The sequence below is a fragment of the Barbus barbus genome (genome assembly GCF_936440315.1).
Source record: "Barbus barbus genome assembly, chromosome: 23".
Taxonomy (NCBI): domain Eukaryota; kingdom Metazoa; phylum Chordata; class Actinopteri; order Cypriniformes; family Cyprinidae; genus Barbus; species Barbus barbus.
Window position 1 is genome coordinate 6312354 of NC_136751.1, and position 15180 is coordinate 6327533.

The following is a 15180-nucleotide window of genomic DNA, read 5'->3' on the forward strand; positions in this document are numbered from 1 at the left end:
TAAATATGAGGGAAAACATAGCAACCCGAATTCCGGAAATGTTGGGATGCTTTTTAAATTTGAATAAAATTTGTGACATAGGTCACAAATGACCTTTTTATTTTAGTAGCCAAATTTCAGAAATATTTGCACGCTTAACTCCAAATTTACAGATTTTTATGATAGAGTTTGAAAACTTTCGAAATCCCATATCAACATTTTGTTTAATATAATAAAAAAAAAAAAAAAAAAAAGAATTGAATTGGGGGTGACGGTGACCATCACTAGCACATTTAGCACAATTTAACAGTTGCCACAATCAATCACAACCAGGTCAAAATTAGCAGCAGCACCAGGGTCGTCATGCACTCATTATTTTTGAAGGGCACGAGTTAGGGTGAGGTCGTAATGTGAGACAAATCAGCCACAACAGCACTTTTATTTAGCCTATTTTTTCCTTTGTATTTGAAACATTCCCAAATGCATTAACTATATAATGGAATATCTTGATTCTCACCTTTATAGATTATGTTAGTTGATCTATAGTGGGCGATGGTCAAAGTAACCTAATGTAATCTATTAACTATGCATACAAACCCATCTTTTTATTTAATTAACAGATATGGGTGCCATGCATATTTTTAATACGACTGACTTTATATTTAATGTGAATTTAACATTGAAAGTTAATGTGAATAAAAACATTAAGTTAGGCTACTAATCATAACACTTTCATTGTACAGAAAGAGAGCAAAAAGATCATTTACATTATCAAAGAACATTTTCACTGAGTTCAAGCACTCTCAAAAACTCCCATTAAAATCACTGAAGCTGTTTACACTGTGAAATGAATCTTACAGAATGATTTAAACACGCGGTGTGATTGTATTAAATATAGAAAATATTATTATTATTCAAAATCCACTTGGCTCAAAAATCTGAGGGGGCACGTGCTCCCTCTCCTTGAATGGGCATGAAGCCTCTGAGCAGCACTATAGCATGCCACGTTCAGTATTTTTATTTACAAAATAATAATGATTGCATGTAAAACCAAGTGAATAAATTCTAGTTTTAATTATAATTTCTACTTTTTTGTATTTATTTATTTATTTATTTTTGGTAAATAAAACCTATAAAACACGGAGAGGTGAAAAATAGAAGTTATGTACATCACAGAAGCAGAAAGTGAAAACAAAAACATTAAAATACATATCTGATAAATGCATAAATTAAATTAAAAAATGTAATGCGTTTCAAAAGACAGATAGAATGAATATGGTTGTTTTATGGTACTTTGGAGAAATAGGGAACAGTGTGAAAATGTTCCTTGCTGAGTGTATTTAACACATCCAGGCAGAGGCCTGTTTACGGTCAACTCCAGTGAGAGACCGATCTGAGTGTCTGCAGACAAGCCTAGCTCAGCCATTTTGTTTCTGCGCCTCTTCGCCATGGCGGAGATGGACGACGGTGATGAGCCGGGTTTAGTGCACACTCACAGCGGTTCTTCTGGATCTAAATCAGGGGGAGATAAGATGTTCTCCCTCAAGAAGTGGAATGCGGTAGCCATGTGGAGCTGGGATGTGGAGTGTGACACTTGCGCTATTTGTCGGGTTCAAGTAATGGGTGAGTGTTTCTCTAGCTAACCGGCTAAGTTAGCATTTGTGTAAGTTACCTTTCTGTGATTCTTAGCAGGTTTACCTCAACAGACCACGAGTAGGCAGATAACACTGTCGGAGTCTTGTCTAGCAAAATAACACAGATAAAAGTAAATGACATAGTGCTGCCTGCATAGACGGTGTTTGTTGAAATCATAAGTGGTCACGAAAATGCTGACTCAAACGTTGAAATGTGTCTATAATGGCCAAAATGCCGTGACTGGAGAATCAAACATTCCGTAGCCAAAATAACGCTCGAAATAATGCATTGAATGAACCATAAACTCGCATATTTATTTTTTTGAATGGAATAATGGAGTAACGTTAACCTATCTACAAGAACGTTTGTTTTCGCGTATGATGCTCAAAAATTCTAAATGGAACACTCGGAAGACATGCACACAAATGCCGCTTTAAACGTTCGAGTAAACGTAACACAATGACTGTTTGAAGGTATCTATAATGCTTTAAAAAAATCAAGTAAAACGTTCAAACGCATCTGATGGCCAAAAGTGCCCAATCAATCGTGTAACTTAGTGTTTTCACACTGCCAGTAACACCAGATGTGGTCATTCTAAACCCCACTTTTAAATCTGGGTAAAGGAACATTTCATAAGGACGTGTCACACCTGAAATAGTTAACCCTGGGTTATCTTGGTTCAAGTTTCACACTGCTCATACTTAAACCGGGGTTAACAATTAACCCTGGGTGTTCATAAGTGGACGTTTCACACTATACATTGTGAACTCTAGGTTAACGTTCTTGGTTGCATTTTTACAGTGTCATTTTCATTGATTGGACAAATGCGGCATGCCACATGTTTACATGAAGGTTCCAGATTTATGCATCTTTTCCATCATTTTTTCCACCCAGATGCTGAAACAACTGTATACCATTCTCTCATCATTTACTCGCCCTCATGTCATTTCAAACCTGTATGTTCTGTCTTATGTTGAACACAAAAGAAGATATTTTAAAGAATGCTGGTAATCAAACAGTTGTTGGCCCCCATTGACTTCCATAGTAGAGGAAAAATACTATGGAAGTCAATGGGAGCAAACAACTGTGAAATGTACAGGTACATGTCATCTTATGAATCCTCAAGATCGACTGTCAACCCTAGGTAAATTGTGAGCAGTGTGAGACATGAAGCAAAATTGTCATCTTGGTCAGTATTCCATTGGGAGTTAACTAGGCCTATTTCAAGTGTGAAAACCCCCTATGACGCCCAAAAATACTGAATATAATCAGTGTTCAGAAGTGCTGCAATGAATGTTCAGATCAATTACTTTGGATCAGGGATGTCCAAACTCGGTCCTGGAGGGCCAGTGTCCTGCAGAGTTTAGCTCCAACCCTAATTAAACACACCTGAAACAGCTAATCAAGGTCTTACCAGGCATACTAGAAGCTTCTATACAGGTGTGTTGAGGCAAGTTGGAGCTAAACTCTGCAGGACAACAGCCCTCCAGGACCTAGTTTGGACAACCCTGCTTTAGATGTTCAGAGACAGTGCACTCCTATTACTTATTAATGGGAACGAAAGTGCAATGCGCAGTATGGTGGAATTGAGTAGTCCGGCCTACTGAATAAAACAGCCAATCGCTAGTCATCATGCCACTGCAGCTGCTGTTGGAAGCTCCGGTTGCGATTGAAACGGTCAACGTTCGGAGATGCAGCTTAGGACTGCTTATGTTCATTGACTGGTCTAGCCTGAAAACTATGCTTTTTTTAACACTTTGAGCATAAGAAACTACACTTATGAGACAGTTGTTGTCAGATTTTATTGGTGATTTCAAATAAGCCTGGTGAACAGTTTTGGAGAATTTGATGTTTCCCCATTCAAAGAGATAGGAGATGCACTTGTCTTTATGATAATTTAAACAATAAATACTAAAATTATGTTTAGGTAGGCAGTCGACTAGGCTGTGAGACAGCCATACTTTACTGGTTCATCACATGCATTCCAACATAATCAAAAAACAATTATACACACAGATGGACTGTAACTGCATATGACTTTAGCAAGTCTGTCTACTAATCTGTCTGTTCAACTAATTTTGGCCCTAAATGAACAGAAATAAGAACTGTCTTTGTTTTAAATGAATATTGAATATGTATTTCAGATGCATGCTTGAGATGTCAGGCTGAAAACAAACAAGAGGACTGTGTCGGTAAGTCAACTGCCTAATTAATCAATTACATTTATCCCCTAATTAATCAATTACATTAATCCCCTAGAAGCAGATGGCTGCACTGTTCATTCCCGTTACAGTTTGCACTAATATTTTTCACATTTTATCTCTTATTTCTCCCATTTTTAATATACAGTATAATAAATTATATACTAGAGTCACTTATCAGTTTCTTTTATCCAAAGCAATTTACAGTACACCTATTAGGGGCAATCCAACTAAACCAACCTGGGGTTAAGTACCTTGACCAAGTGCACGATCCATAGGTATTCATTTGCGTCACAAAATAAACCCTGCCTCCACACTGGTAGGTTAAATCAAGGAATAGTGTCACACTTAAAGGGGTAGTTCACCCAGAAATGAAAATTTGCCCTCATGTTGTTTCAAAACCAGTATGACTGTCTGTTTTTCTTCTGCGGAACACAAAAGATAATTTGTGGAATGTCTCAGTTTTGTTTTTCTGGGTCTGAAACATTGCTGTCTCTTATTCTGTCTTTCTCTCAGTGGTATGGGGAGAGTGCAACCACTCCTTCCACAACTGCTGCATGTCCCTCTGGGTGAAGCAGAACAATAGATGCCCGCTATGCCAACAGGACTGGGTGGTACAGAGGATTGGCAAGTGAGGAGTCAAGCTTTGGACTCACATTTCCTCCGTCCGCTTTGGCACTACTCTGCTTAGGGAGATCAGACTGATTATCAGAGCATCTCCAGCCATTGAATGTGTAGGAAAACCTGTGTGTGACTGTCAAAGTGAAACCAAGGATGTTGGCAGAAATCCAGGTGACACTGGTTAGCTTTACCATTCTGTCACCTCATACAGCATTAAGAAGAACCAGCCAGAAGAGCTGCAGGATACGACAGATTCACTTGGGTGTTTGTGGCATCATGTGTGACTATAACTGAAGTTGTGCTGTGAATGTGTTTTATGTGTGTTAGGAATAAAATCAAATCCCAATGTTTTATAGGTGTTTGTCTCTGATAACTGAATGATTGATTATTTTGAAATAATTTCAGGCATTGGTGTAGTTTTTGGGGGGGATAGGGGGCATATACCGCCCCCCCGATAAGCAAAACTAGCAAGTACAACCCCCCAATATTTATACCATGGTTAATGGAAACCTTGAATCAGGCTATTATTTTAATATAATTACGCTTTTATAAGCGCTGACTTCACGTAGGAACCAAACGGAGCAGTTATCCGCAGCACAATATCCGCAGCGCGCTCAAAGTCTGATAAGATTTTGCGCAAGCTATTCCTGTCTCAAAGCTGATGGTCAAATTAGAGAAACAGCCACTTTAAAATGCTATAGAGAAAGTCGAACAGTATCTAAAAAAGGCAAATAAACAAAGACTGACGAAAAGAGGAAACAGTCTTGAACCAGCACAAACATTAAATTCTTTTTAAACTACTCATGACCACCTTTACTAGAATTTATCATGTTTTATTGAAGGCTTATTTATTGTGTAGAATTTATATTAGATAATCTGTTAAGGGAATAGATTTTTCACTATAGATTTAGATTACAACTGTGGCATGTTGTAGCTGTTGGTTCTAAATGTATAGAACATATTGAGGACTTTTTAGTATACTAATAAAACCAAGATATGCGTTTTCTCATTTTTTTAAAGGGAACTTAAGCAGTTTTGAGGCTAAAATTGAGGAACTGATTGAAAAATTAAGGAAAGAAGGCTACCTACTTAAGAGAATTAGCTCAATTTTGCAGTTTTATTTTAGAGATAACTGTTAGTTCCCAGCATGCTTTGCATATGGCTGGATATGGGGCGTACATTTTGAAATTAATGCTATTTTATGTTTATGCATGAAGGAAAACATCTATTAATGTCTAATGTTCAGTTATGTTTGACATTTGAAAGGGTTTCTGTTACGTTGAAGTTACCATTGTGCAGGAGAGTAGCGCTTATGGTTATGGATACGCATTAAGCCTTGTTCAATGAGCAGTAGCTTTGCTAGTGCAATATTTTCCAGTATTTCTCAAGTATTTTCCTATTTGAGCTGTTTGGCTGTATACAGTCTTTTAAATGTATAAAATAACTCCAAGTCAAATACAAACAGGAATCAACTTAAATGAGCACATTTCACTAATTATATTAAATTCATTGTGTCATAGATTAATTAATGTCGGAGATTTTACATGATTTATTCAGGTAGATTGCATAAAAAAATAAAGCCTTAAAAACTACAGACAGACAGATAGATTTTTTAGGTTTTTAATTCTTTTTAGTGTACAAATGTCTCTAAAAAGCCCTCAAAGCACAGAAATGAAGGATTAGTTTACTCAAATTAAGCTTCTGTCATCATTAAATGGGAGTAATTATTAAGCTGGCGTATGGGCACATTTTACATAAGTACTTACAAAGTGCAGAATCTATTCGAAGAAATAAACTGGGGAGAAAAAAAAAAAACTTAATATATAGAAATTTCCATGACTTTTCTAAAGTCTTTGCAACAGATGTCTGTGAAAAAGCATTCCCTAAGTGCTCCGCCAGTACGCTGTGTATTGCTCCATCCTTTTCTAATTCCAGTGAAACAATCAGCTCAGGATTTAAGTGCTTGTGATTAGTCCGGAACCCATAAGAACTATTTCCAAGACAAAGATTTAGTTGGAATTTGACGCAGGCTTTTTTAGCCAATGGCAATGTAAACTAAAATGTTTGTATTGATGGCTTCCCCGGTGCATTCTGGGGTTAAGGTTTTGCTAAAGAGTGTAATCAAGGCTAAATATGAGGAACTAAATTGTTTTTGTAGTTGAAAAGGCATTAAACAGTGAAGCAAATGTCCTGCTATTCTACAAACAATGTGTAATGTAATAACTTGTGAAAATACTTAAGGCTGTCCAGTGTTAACCAAGAATAAAGCTTCTTAAACATTGTTTTAGGGTGCTCATATTCACATCTGGCAGCATTCTCACCCACTCAGTTCCTGATGGATATAATCAAGGCTTTCCCAATATAATTTTAATATATCCTGTATCGAATCTATAGGGCGACCAATAATGCATTTCTTGGTGTTTATCTGCAAGTTAAGAATATTTGCTTTCTAAAACAGAAAAGAATAGAATCTTTATTGCTGCACATGACCATTTTCACATACTGGTTGGCAAATCAATGAGGTGCCTCCTGGGATGTATTGAAGGAGTTTATGTTTTTTGGACACTTGTTGACTATTATCTGATCTCACACATTTAGAAAATTAAATAAAAATATTAGTGTTGTAAAGACTTTATGTGCATGCACATGTTGCTCTACAAAACGTTTTTCCAGCATTTGAATTGATATTACTAAATTTTCTAAGTATTTTATAAGAATAAAAAAATAGAGAAACAATGTCTCAAATCTTGCCATCTTAATAAATGCTAATGCTGTATCATTATAGGAATGCAATGTCTGCCTGACAGCCTCCTCTGAAACATGGCTGTCTGTTGCGCAAAGCTGGGTTGAATGCAGCCAAGAGGACAGATTTTGCTATAATGTTTACACCTAATGAAGGCTTATTCTCACTTTATTCTCATTCCATGTGCTTGTATAATGAGCTTTAAACCTACTCCCGCAAGCTCCTAAAGTCTTCAGACTCTCAAAGAAATGAAAACAACCATGACCTATCAGCTTATAACATCAAGTATTTAATTGTAATTAGTCGTTAAGGCAAGCCTAGCTACTATGGCTCAAACTTGGGATTTGGAATTTGAAAAGACCGCTAAAAGAAGTCAACTTTAAATTAGTGCTATTATTTCTCCAAGTGATTTGACATGGTGAACTGGCACTAACACTGAGGGAAGGTTTGAGCTATATCTAGAGACCAGAATGTCCCTTTTTACTTGGGCTAGTAAGAAGCCTATATGCTAAAACACTGAATAGCAACACCCTTGAGCATTAAAGAGGCACAGTTTTCACAAGCAAGCACCACTCACATTTTCTTCATAAACCTAGTCGAATCTAGTTCGGTTTATTTCCTTGAACTGAAGTTGATAGTCGAGGACTGAGCATGTTAATTGCATTGTTTATCCCTCAACATTGTGGCTAATCATAGGCCAAAGCCTCTTAAGTAAGGTACGGCATAAGTTCCTTTCCTTCAGCAGTATCCACGAATTAGCATACAAAGACACTTACTTAAGAGAAAATCCTTTTTGAGGTTTTTAATTCTTACTGAGCAATTACGTGAGTGAAACAGGGAAGACTCCGACTTGAGGCTCTGAAGCCTCATTCATTTTGACTCGTCAGCATATCAGAGCTCGACTCTGCATTGCCTGTATCTCCTTATATCTTACTCATTGCTACCTGCAGTGTCACATAGTTGATCCTTCACCTCGCCACAGCCATGTGCGACATGGGTGGACTGGACAACCTGGTGGCCAACACAGCCTACCTGAAAGCACAGAGTCTAGACGACAAAGAGATGAGGAAACGAAGGCGTAGCCTAATTCTTCCCCAACTTGAGAATTGTACAGAGGTGCGTGTAAATATTCCCAAGGACTTTGAGGACATCTGTGAGAAGCAGCCCATTGGGAAAACATGCTTCCGACGGTTCCTTTTAGCCTCCAGTCAAGAATACCTAGCCGCTGCAGAGTTTCTGGATGAGCTGAATGACTGGAATTTGGCAGAGGCCGGTGCTAAAGACAAAGCCAGGCAGAATATCATTAACAAATTCTGCAAAGCTGACTCCAAGAGTTTCATGGCTTTTCTGACCGAGGACATGGCAGAAAAGTGTAAAGTTGTCTCTGAGAAGGACTTTGAGGAGGTGATGATGGGACAGGTTAAAGACGCCACACAGGAGTTTCTAAGAGGAAAACCTTTCATTGAGTATCAGACCAGCCCTTTCTTTGATAGATTTGTGCAGTGGAAGCAATTCGAGAAGCAGCCAATCTCTGATAAATATTTCTATGAGTTCAGAACTTTGGGGAAAGGAGGATTTGGAGAGGTGAGTAGTTGCACCTCCTACCCAGTCACAAACAAATGTACAGAGGAACCTTATTTGAAAAAAGAATAGAAGTTGTTTTAGTTGTTGTCGGTTGTCTTAGCTGCGGAGCATTGTATAATTGGAGTGGTCTCTGAATTATTGGTCAGTTTAACTATAGTTACTTACATTCATGTCTTCAATAGGTTCATTTTGGTTTTGTTACTTGCTTTCTGTAATCCTTTTGGTAAGGCAAACTACGTTCTTTTTCACTTTTTCTGTGGACTAACATGTACTGATGTGTTGTACAGAATATGACCAAGAATGTGCATTTAGAAAATACATAGTGTCGTTTTGTTGTCCTGTTATGCATATTGCAAAATCCTCTTATCCCAGTGTAATGAGTAAGCCATTCACAAGTTGATTTTACCAACAGTGGCACTATCAAACATTGCTCTGTTAGTTTCAGTGGAACAACATGGCAGGTTCTAGCTCAACCTGTGGTGTGAGTTTGGGGCAAGACTATCTGTTTTTCAAGGAAGATAGGGTCACTATTTTTCAGATGCTATATAGGCAGAAATTCTACACTTCACCTTTAAGACAAAACTAAACACAATATGCAATGTTTCAACTGAGTTGGAAATCCTTTGATGAGCAGTGGAATACAAATGCCAAATGGAATAAAATCCCCTCTAATGCACCATCTGGGCACCACCTTGGACATAATATTTAGTGCACATAATCAATGGAATTCTACAAAATGTAGAATTCTCCCCAAATCTAGCCCATCTTTCCATTTCAAAACAGCATAAAGAGTTCCTCTTCTGAATGTTATTTAAATTTCTCTCTAGGTGTGTGCTGTTCAGGTCAAACACACGGGCCAGATGTATGCCTGCAAGAAGCTAGACAAGAAACGTCTGAAGAAAAAAGGAGGTGAAAAGATGGCTCTGCTGGAGAAAACAATCTTGGAGAAGGTGAACAGCCTGTTTCTGGTGAACCTGGCCTACGCATTTGACACGACGACCCACCTGTGTCTGGTCATGACTCTGATGAATGGAGGGGATCTGAAGTACCACATCTACCACACTGGGGAGATTGGCTTTGAGATGGAGCGCATAATTCACTACACAGCTCAAATCATCACTGGTATCCTGCACCTACATGCCATGGATATTGTGTACCGGGACATGAAGCCAGAGAACGTCCTACTGGACAGTCAAGGCCAGTGCAGGTTGTCAGACTTGGGTCTAGCTGTGGAGCTTCCAAACGGGAAAACCATCACTCAAAAGGTAAGAACAGTAACATAAGACAAGCTTTTTATGATGTTGGTGATTATGGTGTAGACTAGTAGGTAACAATCTGGGCTGGTAGATTAAAAACTTTGAGATCTGAACCCAATAGATATCCAGTATGTGGACACTAGACAAGGCAGCTGCTGAACACCCGAGTCCCAAAAAGTTCCACTCTTACCCTCAATAATAATTGTGTGGGCAAAGCCTTACAATTAAATGCTACTTACTAATACCCTGCAAGTTTTTGACACTTACTGATAATCTTAAATCAGGTATAGCTAACCCTGTTCCTAGATAGCCTTCTTTACTGGGGCTGCACCCAAAATCATACTTTTATGATTAGATAATTATTTCTCAACCTCAAAAAGAGTGCATTCTATATAGTATGAATATGTGTATGTATCTGAATGTACTACATTCACTATGTTGTCATTGTTACATGACCTACCAGCTTCAGTTGTCACGTCACTGCCATTCATAAGGCCTCATGGCCACATGGGATAGTAAAGTGTCCATCATATGCCGGAGGTAGTAGGTCATCCGGGTACATTTTGCCTACTCTGTGGGCAAAATTCAGAAAATTCTTCTTTTGTCACGTACTGTTTTTCACCTACTGTATAGTAGAGAAGTAGAAGATGCAGCCATAGACATCAGTTCCAACCCTGCTTTAACACAACTGCCGGTCATTTTCAAGTAACCCTTGAGACAATGACTAGCTGGTTCAGGTGTGTTTGTTTGGATTGGAGCTGAGAACTTCAGGATTGTAGCTCTCCAGGAGCTGGGTCAGCTACCCCTGGCCTAAAGCAATGTTTCCCAACCCTGTTCCTGGAGGTAGTCAAGTGTATCTGGTTTTACTCACATGGCTCCGAGCAGAATTTGAACCAGCATCAATTGGCATGCGAGGCGGGCACTCTAACAAGGACTGAAGAGATCTTGAGGTCAAGGAAGTGAGGTTTACCTGCACAGCTACTAACATCTGGCCTCAGTTATAGCAGCAGTAAACATTTTGAAGGTTTCCTTTATTTGATCCATCTGTTAAGTCTCTACTAATGAGCTGATGAGTTGAATCAGGTTTTTAATTAGGAACAGTTTGAAAATGTGAAGACTGTGTCCGAAATCACATACTCCACATCACGTTATCTGGTCACGAAAAGACCAGGTGTAAAGGCCCTCCTGAACACATGCATGATAGACTGCAATACAATTGCGAAAAATTGCAATTCAATAGTAAAAAATAATGGTATGAGAGTGTGTTATAGCTTCCGGCTTTCAGTTGCCAGATATCATAGTGGTACTGCAAAATGCATTGCCACAGATACAACTCGCTGGAGCAACTCTCTATAAAACATGCACAAACTGTGTTTTATTTTAACAATTAATTGTATTAGATACTATTTAAATCTACCAAATTATAATGACTATGTTCAGTATCATTTGAACTGTATCTGCACTGTCATGTCATGGATAATACCTTAGAATGACTTCCAACAATTAAAGGGATAATTCACCCAAAAATTAACATTACCCCAAGATTTACTCGCCCTCAAGCCATCCTAGGTGTATATGACTTATTTCTTTCAGACAAATACAATCAGAGTTATATTTAAAAATGTCCTGGCTCTTCCCTGCTTAATAATGGCAGTGAATGGGGTTTAAGATTTTGAAGGCCAAAAAACTGCGTCCATACATCATAAAAAGTGCTCCACACGGCTCCTGGGGGTTAATAAAAGTCTTTGGAAGTGAACTGATGTTAAGTAAGAAAAATACCCATATTTAAAACTTTATAAACCATAATCTCTAGCTTTCTCTTACTGTCGTACGAGTGTTCACTAGAGAGTGGTGTTCCAGCAGATAACATAGAATGTAGGCGAATACGGGGATGAACTCGCTAGTATTGAACGCAGAAGCTCAAAGGAGAGAGCAAAACAAAACACCATTCATGTCAGAGGATTTCGATATAAACCAAGAGAAACCTGTTTTTTCTTTGCTTTAAACAAAACTTGGTTGTCACAAGACTAGTATATTCTTACCGGAGCTTACGCTACCTACATCATCCGCTGTAATGCCATTCTCTTGTGAACAGTTAGCAGAAGCTAGATATTACAATTTATAAAGTTTCTAATAAGGATATTTTTCTTACACAAACACACTTCACTTCAGAAGGCCTTTATTAACCCCCCAGAGCCATGTGGAGCACTTTTTATGATGGATGGATGCAGGTTTTTGGCCTTGAAATCTTAAACCCCATTTACTGCCATTATAAAGCTTGGAAGAGCCAGAACATTTTTTTTTTTTTAAATAACTCAGATTGTATTTGTCTGAAAAAGAAGACAGTCATATACACCTAGAAAGGCTTGAGGGTGAGTCAGTCATGGATTAATTTTCATTTTGGGGTGAACTGTCCCTTTAACTAATTTTTCCAAGTGGTAAAATGAGAAAAAATTGAGCTCTATTAAGAAAAAAATGACTTTTTCATTTTTGACTAATATTTCAGACATCCAGGGGTACCCCAAGACCTTAAATAAGCCCTCGCTAATGCTAATCACAGTAATACGCAAAGCTGGCATTGATCTAGTTTGGAACAGCATGCCCTTCTTCAAAAGAGCAGTGTGCCTCAAATGGTTTGACTTGAGTCCCTGGAGACACATACTGGTGAAATGGCGAAGGATTGTTTTTGTCTCTTCTAAAATAGGATTTTAGGGAGGATGATGAAAAGTTCAAAGAGTTTGTACCATGATAGATGTCTTTAAATATGATTTGAAATGCTTTTTCAGGTGGCTTCAAGAAGGCTGAATGATTTTCTCATAACCCCTCTTGTTGTCTTTTCCATCGTAGGCTGGCACCAAAGGGTACATGGCGCCAGAGATCCTGAAGCAGGAACCATATCGTACGTCAGTAGACTGGTGGGCCTTGGGCTGTAGCATCTATGAGATGGTGGCCGGCCGTCTGCCTTTTAGAGGTCACAAAGAGAAGGTTACTAAAGAAGAGATAGTAAGGAGAACTCTAGAAGACGAGTGCAAATTTGAACACAAAAATTTTGACGTTCCCTCAATGGACATCATCTGTCTTTTTCTGAAAAAGAACATTGAAGACCGCCTTGGCTGCAAGTAAGTGGCAGCGTTTTTGTGTTTCATGGCAAGAGGACACACTGTTTCCACTCCAGGTCATTATTAGGACGTGGTCAGTCCAACTCTGCCCTCTGTATGCCAACATAGGAACAGAAGCTTTACTCTGTCAGCAAAATCAAGCCAGTGTGGCAGCAAATTGAAGAAACAGACCGTTTCTCACTGAGAGCACTCAGTTGGAGCCTCAGCACTGGGTTTGGATAGAGCAAAGCATGAATGTTAAAACATAATATCTTTGGGTTTTTCATTCTGTGGGTGAAGACACCAACAGATTCAATACCAGCTTCATTGCTCATAGGTTTAAATTACATATTAACATATAATACTGTTCTCAAAGTCAGTTGCTGAAACCATTTCAACCCATTAAAATTTGATTTCAATCCTATTAAAGTAACCGTTTCACCCAAAAGTGAACATTCTGTCATTATTCACCCCTATGTTGATCCAAACCTATGTGCTGTTATTTTTTCCATGGTACACATAATGAGAATTTTTTTAAAGACCTCTTTGTGCAGCTTCTGTCAAATTTGTCAAGAATGGCCAAAAACAGCATAAAATCATAAATATTTAATATACTAAATAAAAAATGTAAGTTAGTGTTCACTGATAGTCTTTAGCTCTCAAGTCCAGTACTGTGCTGAAGGTCCATTAGGTTTGATGTCAAGACCTTTAGTCACAAGACCTGCAAAAACCAATGATGTTTGATATTATCGATGCCCAACTGCAAAACTGGTGCATTTGATTTGAAAGGTGTGACAAAGGCAAAGAGTGCCAGGATGTAATGATTTTGGTCTATTTATCATAATGCTGTTGTCCTTCAAAAGTTCCAAGAGAAGGAAAAAAGAAGAAAGCACAAAAAATTCTTAGAACATCTAAAATTTGGAAACAAATTTTGCATAATTTAATGGAAACATCGGCAAACGTTTTTTTTTTTAAACAGTATGCAGCATACAGTTTTGGTGTGATGTGATAGTAATATGGCTGAATTATTCCTTTAATTGTGAGTAAATGTCATGCAGTAACCATATATTTATTCATATCTGTTTTTTACCCTCAGAGATGACCCTCGAAAACATGAGTTCTTCAAATCCATCAACATCCCTCGACTAGAGGCGGGGCTTATTGCACCTCCATGGGTGCCCAAACCCAACGTTGTGTACGCTAAAGACACGGGCGACATTCGGGACTTCTCTGAGGTTAAAGGCGTTAAATTTGATGCCAATGATAAGAAGTTTTTTAAAGGATTCAGCACAGGAGCCGTGCCAATTCCATGGCAACAGGAGATGATTGACAGCGGCCTCTTTGATGAGCTTAACGACCCAAACAGGAAGAAAGTGGGACTAGATGATGATGATGAGCAAAAATCCAAATCTTGCACTCTTCTGTGATCGAACAAGAACATCTTGCATAACAAAACATTAGTTTTTTTTTATTATTATTTATTTATGTATTTGTCCTTTTTTTTTTTTTAAGGAGATTTTCCCGTATAATCACATTTTTTAACTTTGATAGTTTATTGCTATAATAATAATAAATAATATTATTTTAGTATTCATTTCTTTTAATACCAAGTGCTTTTAATGAGCATTTATATGGAAAATTAAAATTTTGTTCTGTTGACGCATCTGCACATTCATGAGCTGTTTCCTCAGTCTTATCAGATTTTAAAAGACATTAATATTTTTTAAAATAATGTAAATTTTTCAGTTACATTTCCCTGTAATTGTTATATTGATAATATAATTTATTATGAAGTAATCATCAGAATCAGAATTAGCTTTATTGCCAGGTATGTTTGCGCATACAAGGAATTTGTTTTGATGACAGAATCTCCACAGTGCGACAGAATGACAGTGACAAGACAAGACACAGATAATAAAAATAATAATATTAATATCAAAATAGTAATATATACAGTATATAATAATAATAATATCAAAATATCATGTTGATATTTATCTGTACGCTCTGTTATTTGCCCCGCCCCCCCCTTATATGCAGAAATGGCCAAAGTGAAATTCTAA

General features: G+C 37.8%; 2 protein-coding genes across 2 annotated transcripts; both read left to right on the forward strand.

The window, feature by feature from the left end:
- The first annotated feature begins 1412 nt into the window (after positions 1-1412).
- rnf7 (ring finger protein 7) lies at positions 1413-6718 on the forward strand. The gene is made up of 3 exons (XM_079373817.1): positions 1413-1602; positions 3759-3806; positions 4332-6718. Exons 1-3 carry the CDS (start codon positions 1428-1430, stop codon positions 4448-4450), a joined length of 342 nt encoding a protein of 113 aa, XP_079229943.1. The 5' UTR covers positions 1413-1427; the 3' UTR covers positions 4451-6718.
- A 1445-nt stretch (positions 6719-8163) lies between these two features.
- grk7b (G protein-coupled receptor kinase 7b) lies at positions 8164-14663 on the forward strand (the record flags this gene model as incomplete). Its single annotated transcript, XM_079373818.1, has 4 exons — positions 8164-8763; positions 9591-10028; positions 12867-13138; positions 14214-14663. The coding sequence occupies 4 exons, from the start codon at positions 8164-8166 to the stop codon at positions 14542-14544; spliced, it is 1641 nt and encodes a 546-aa protein (XP_079229944.1). The 3' UTR covers positions 14545-14663.
- Positions 14664-15180: the final 517 nt, after the last annotated feature.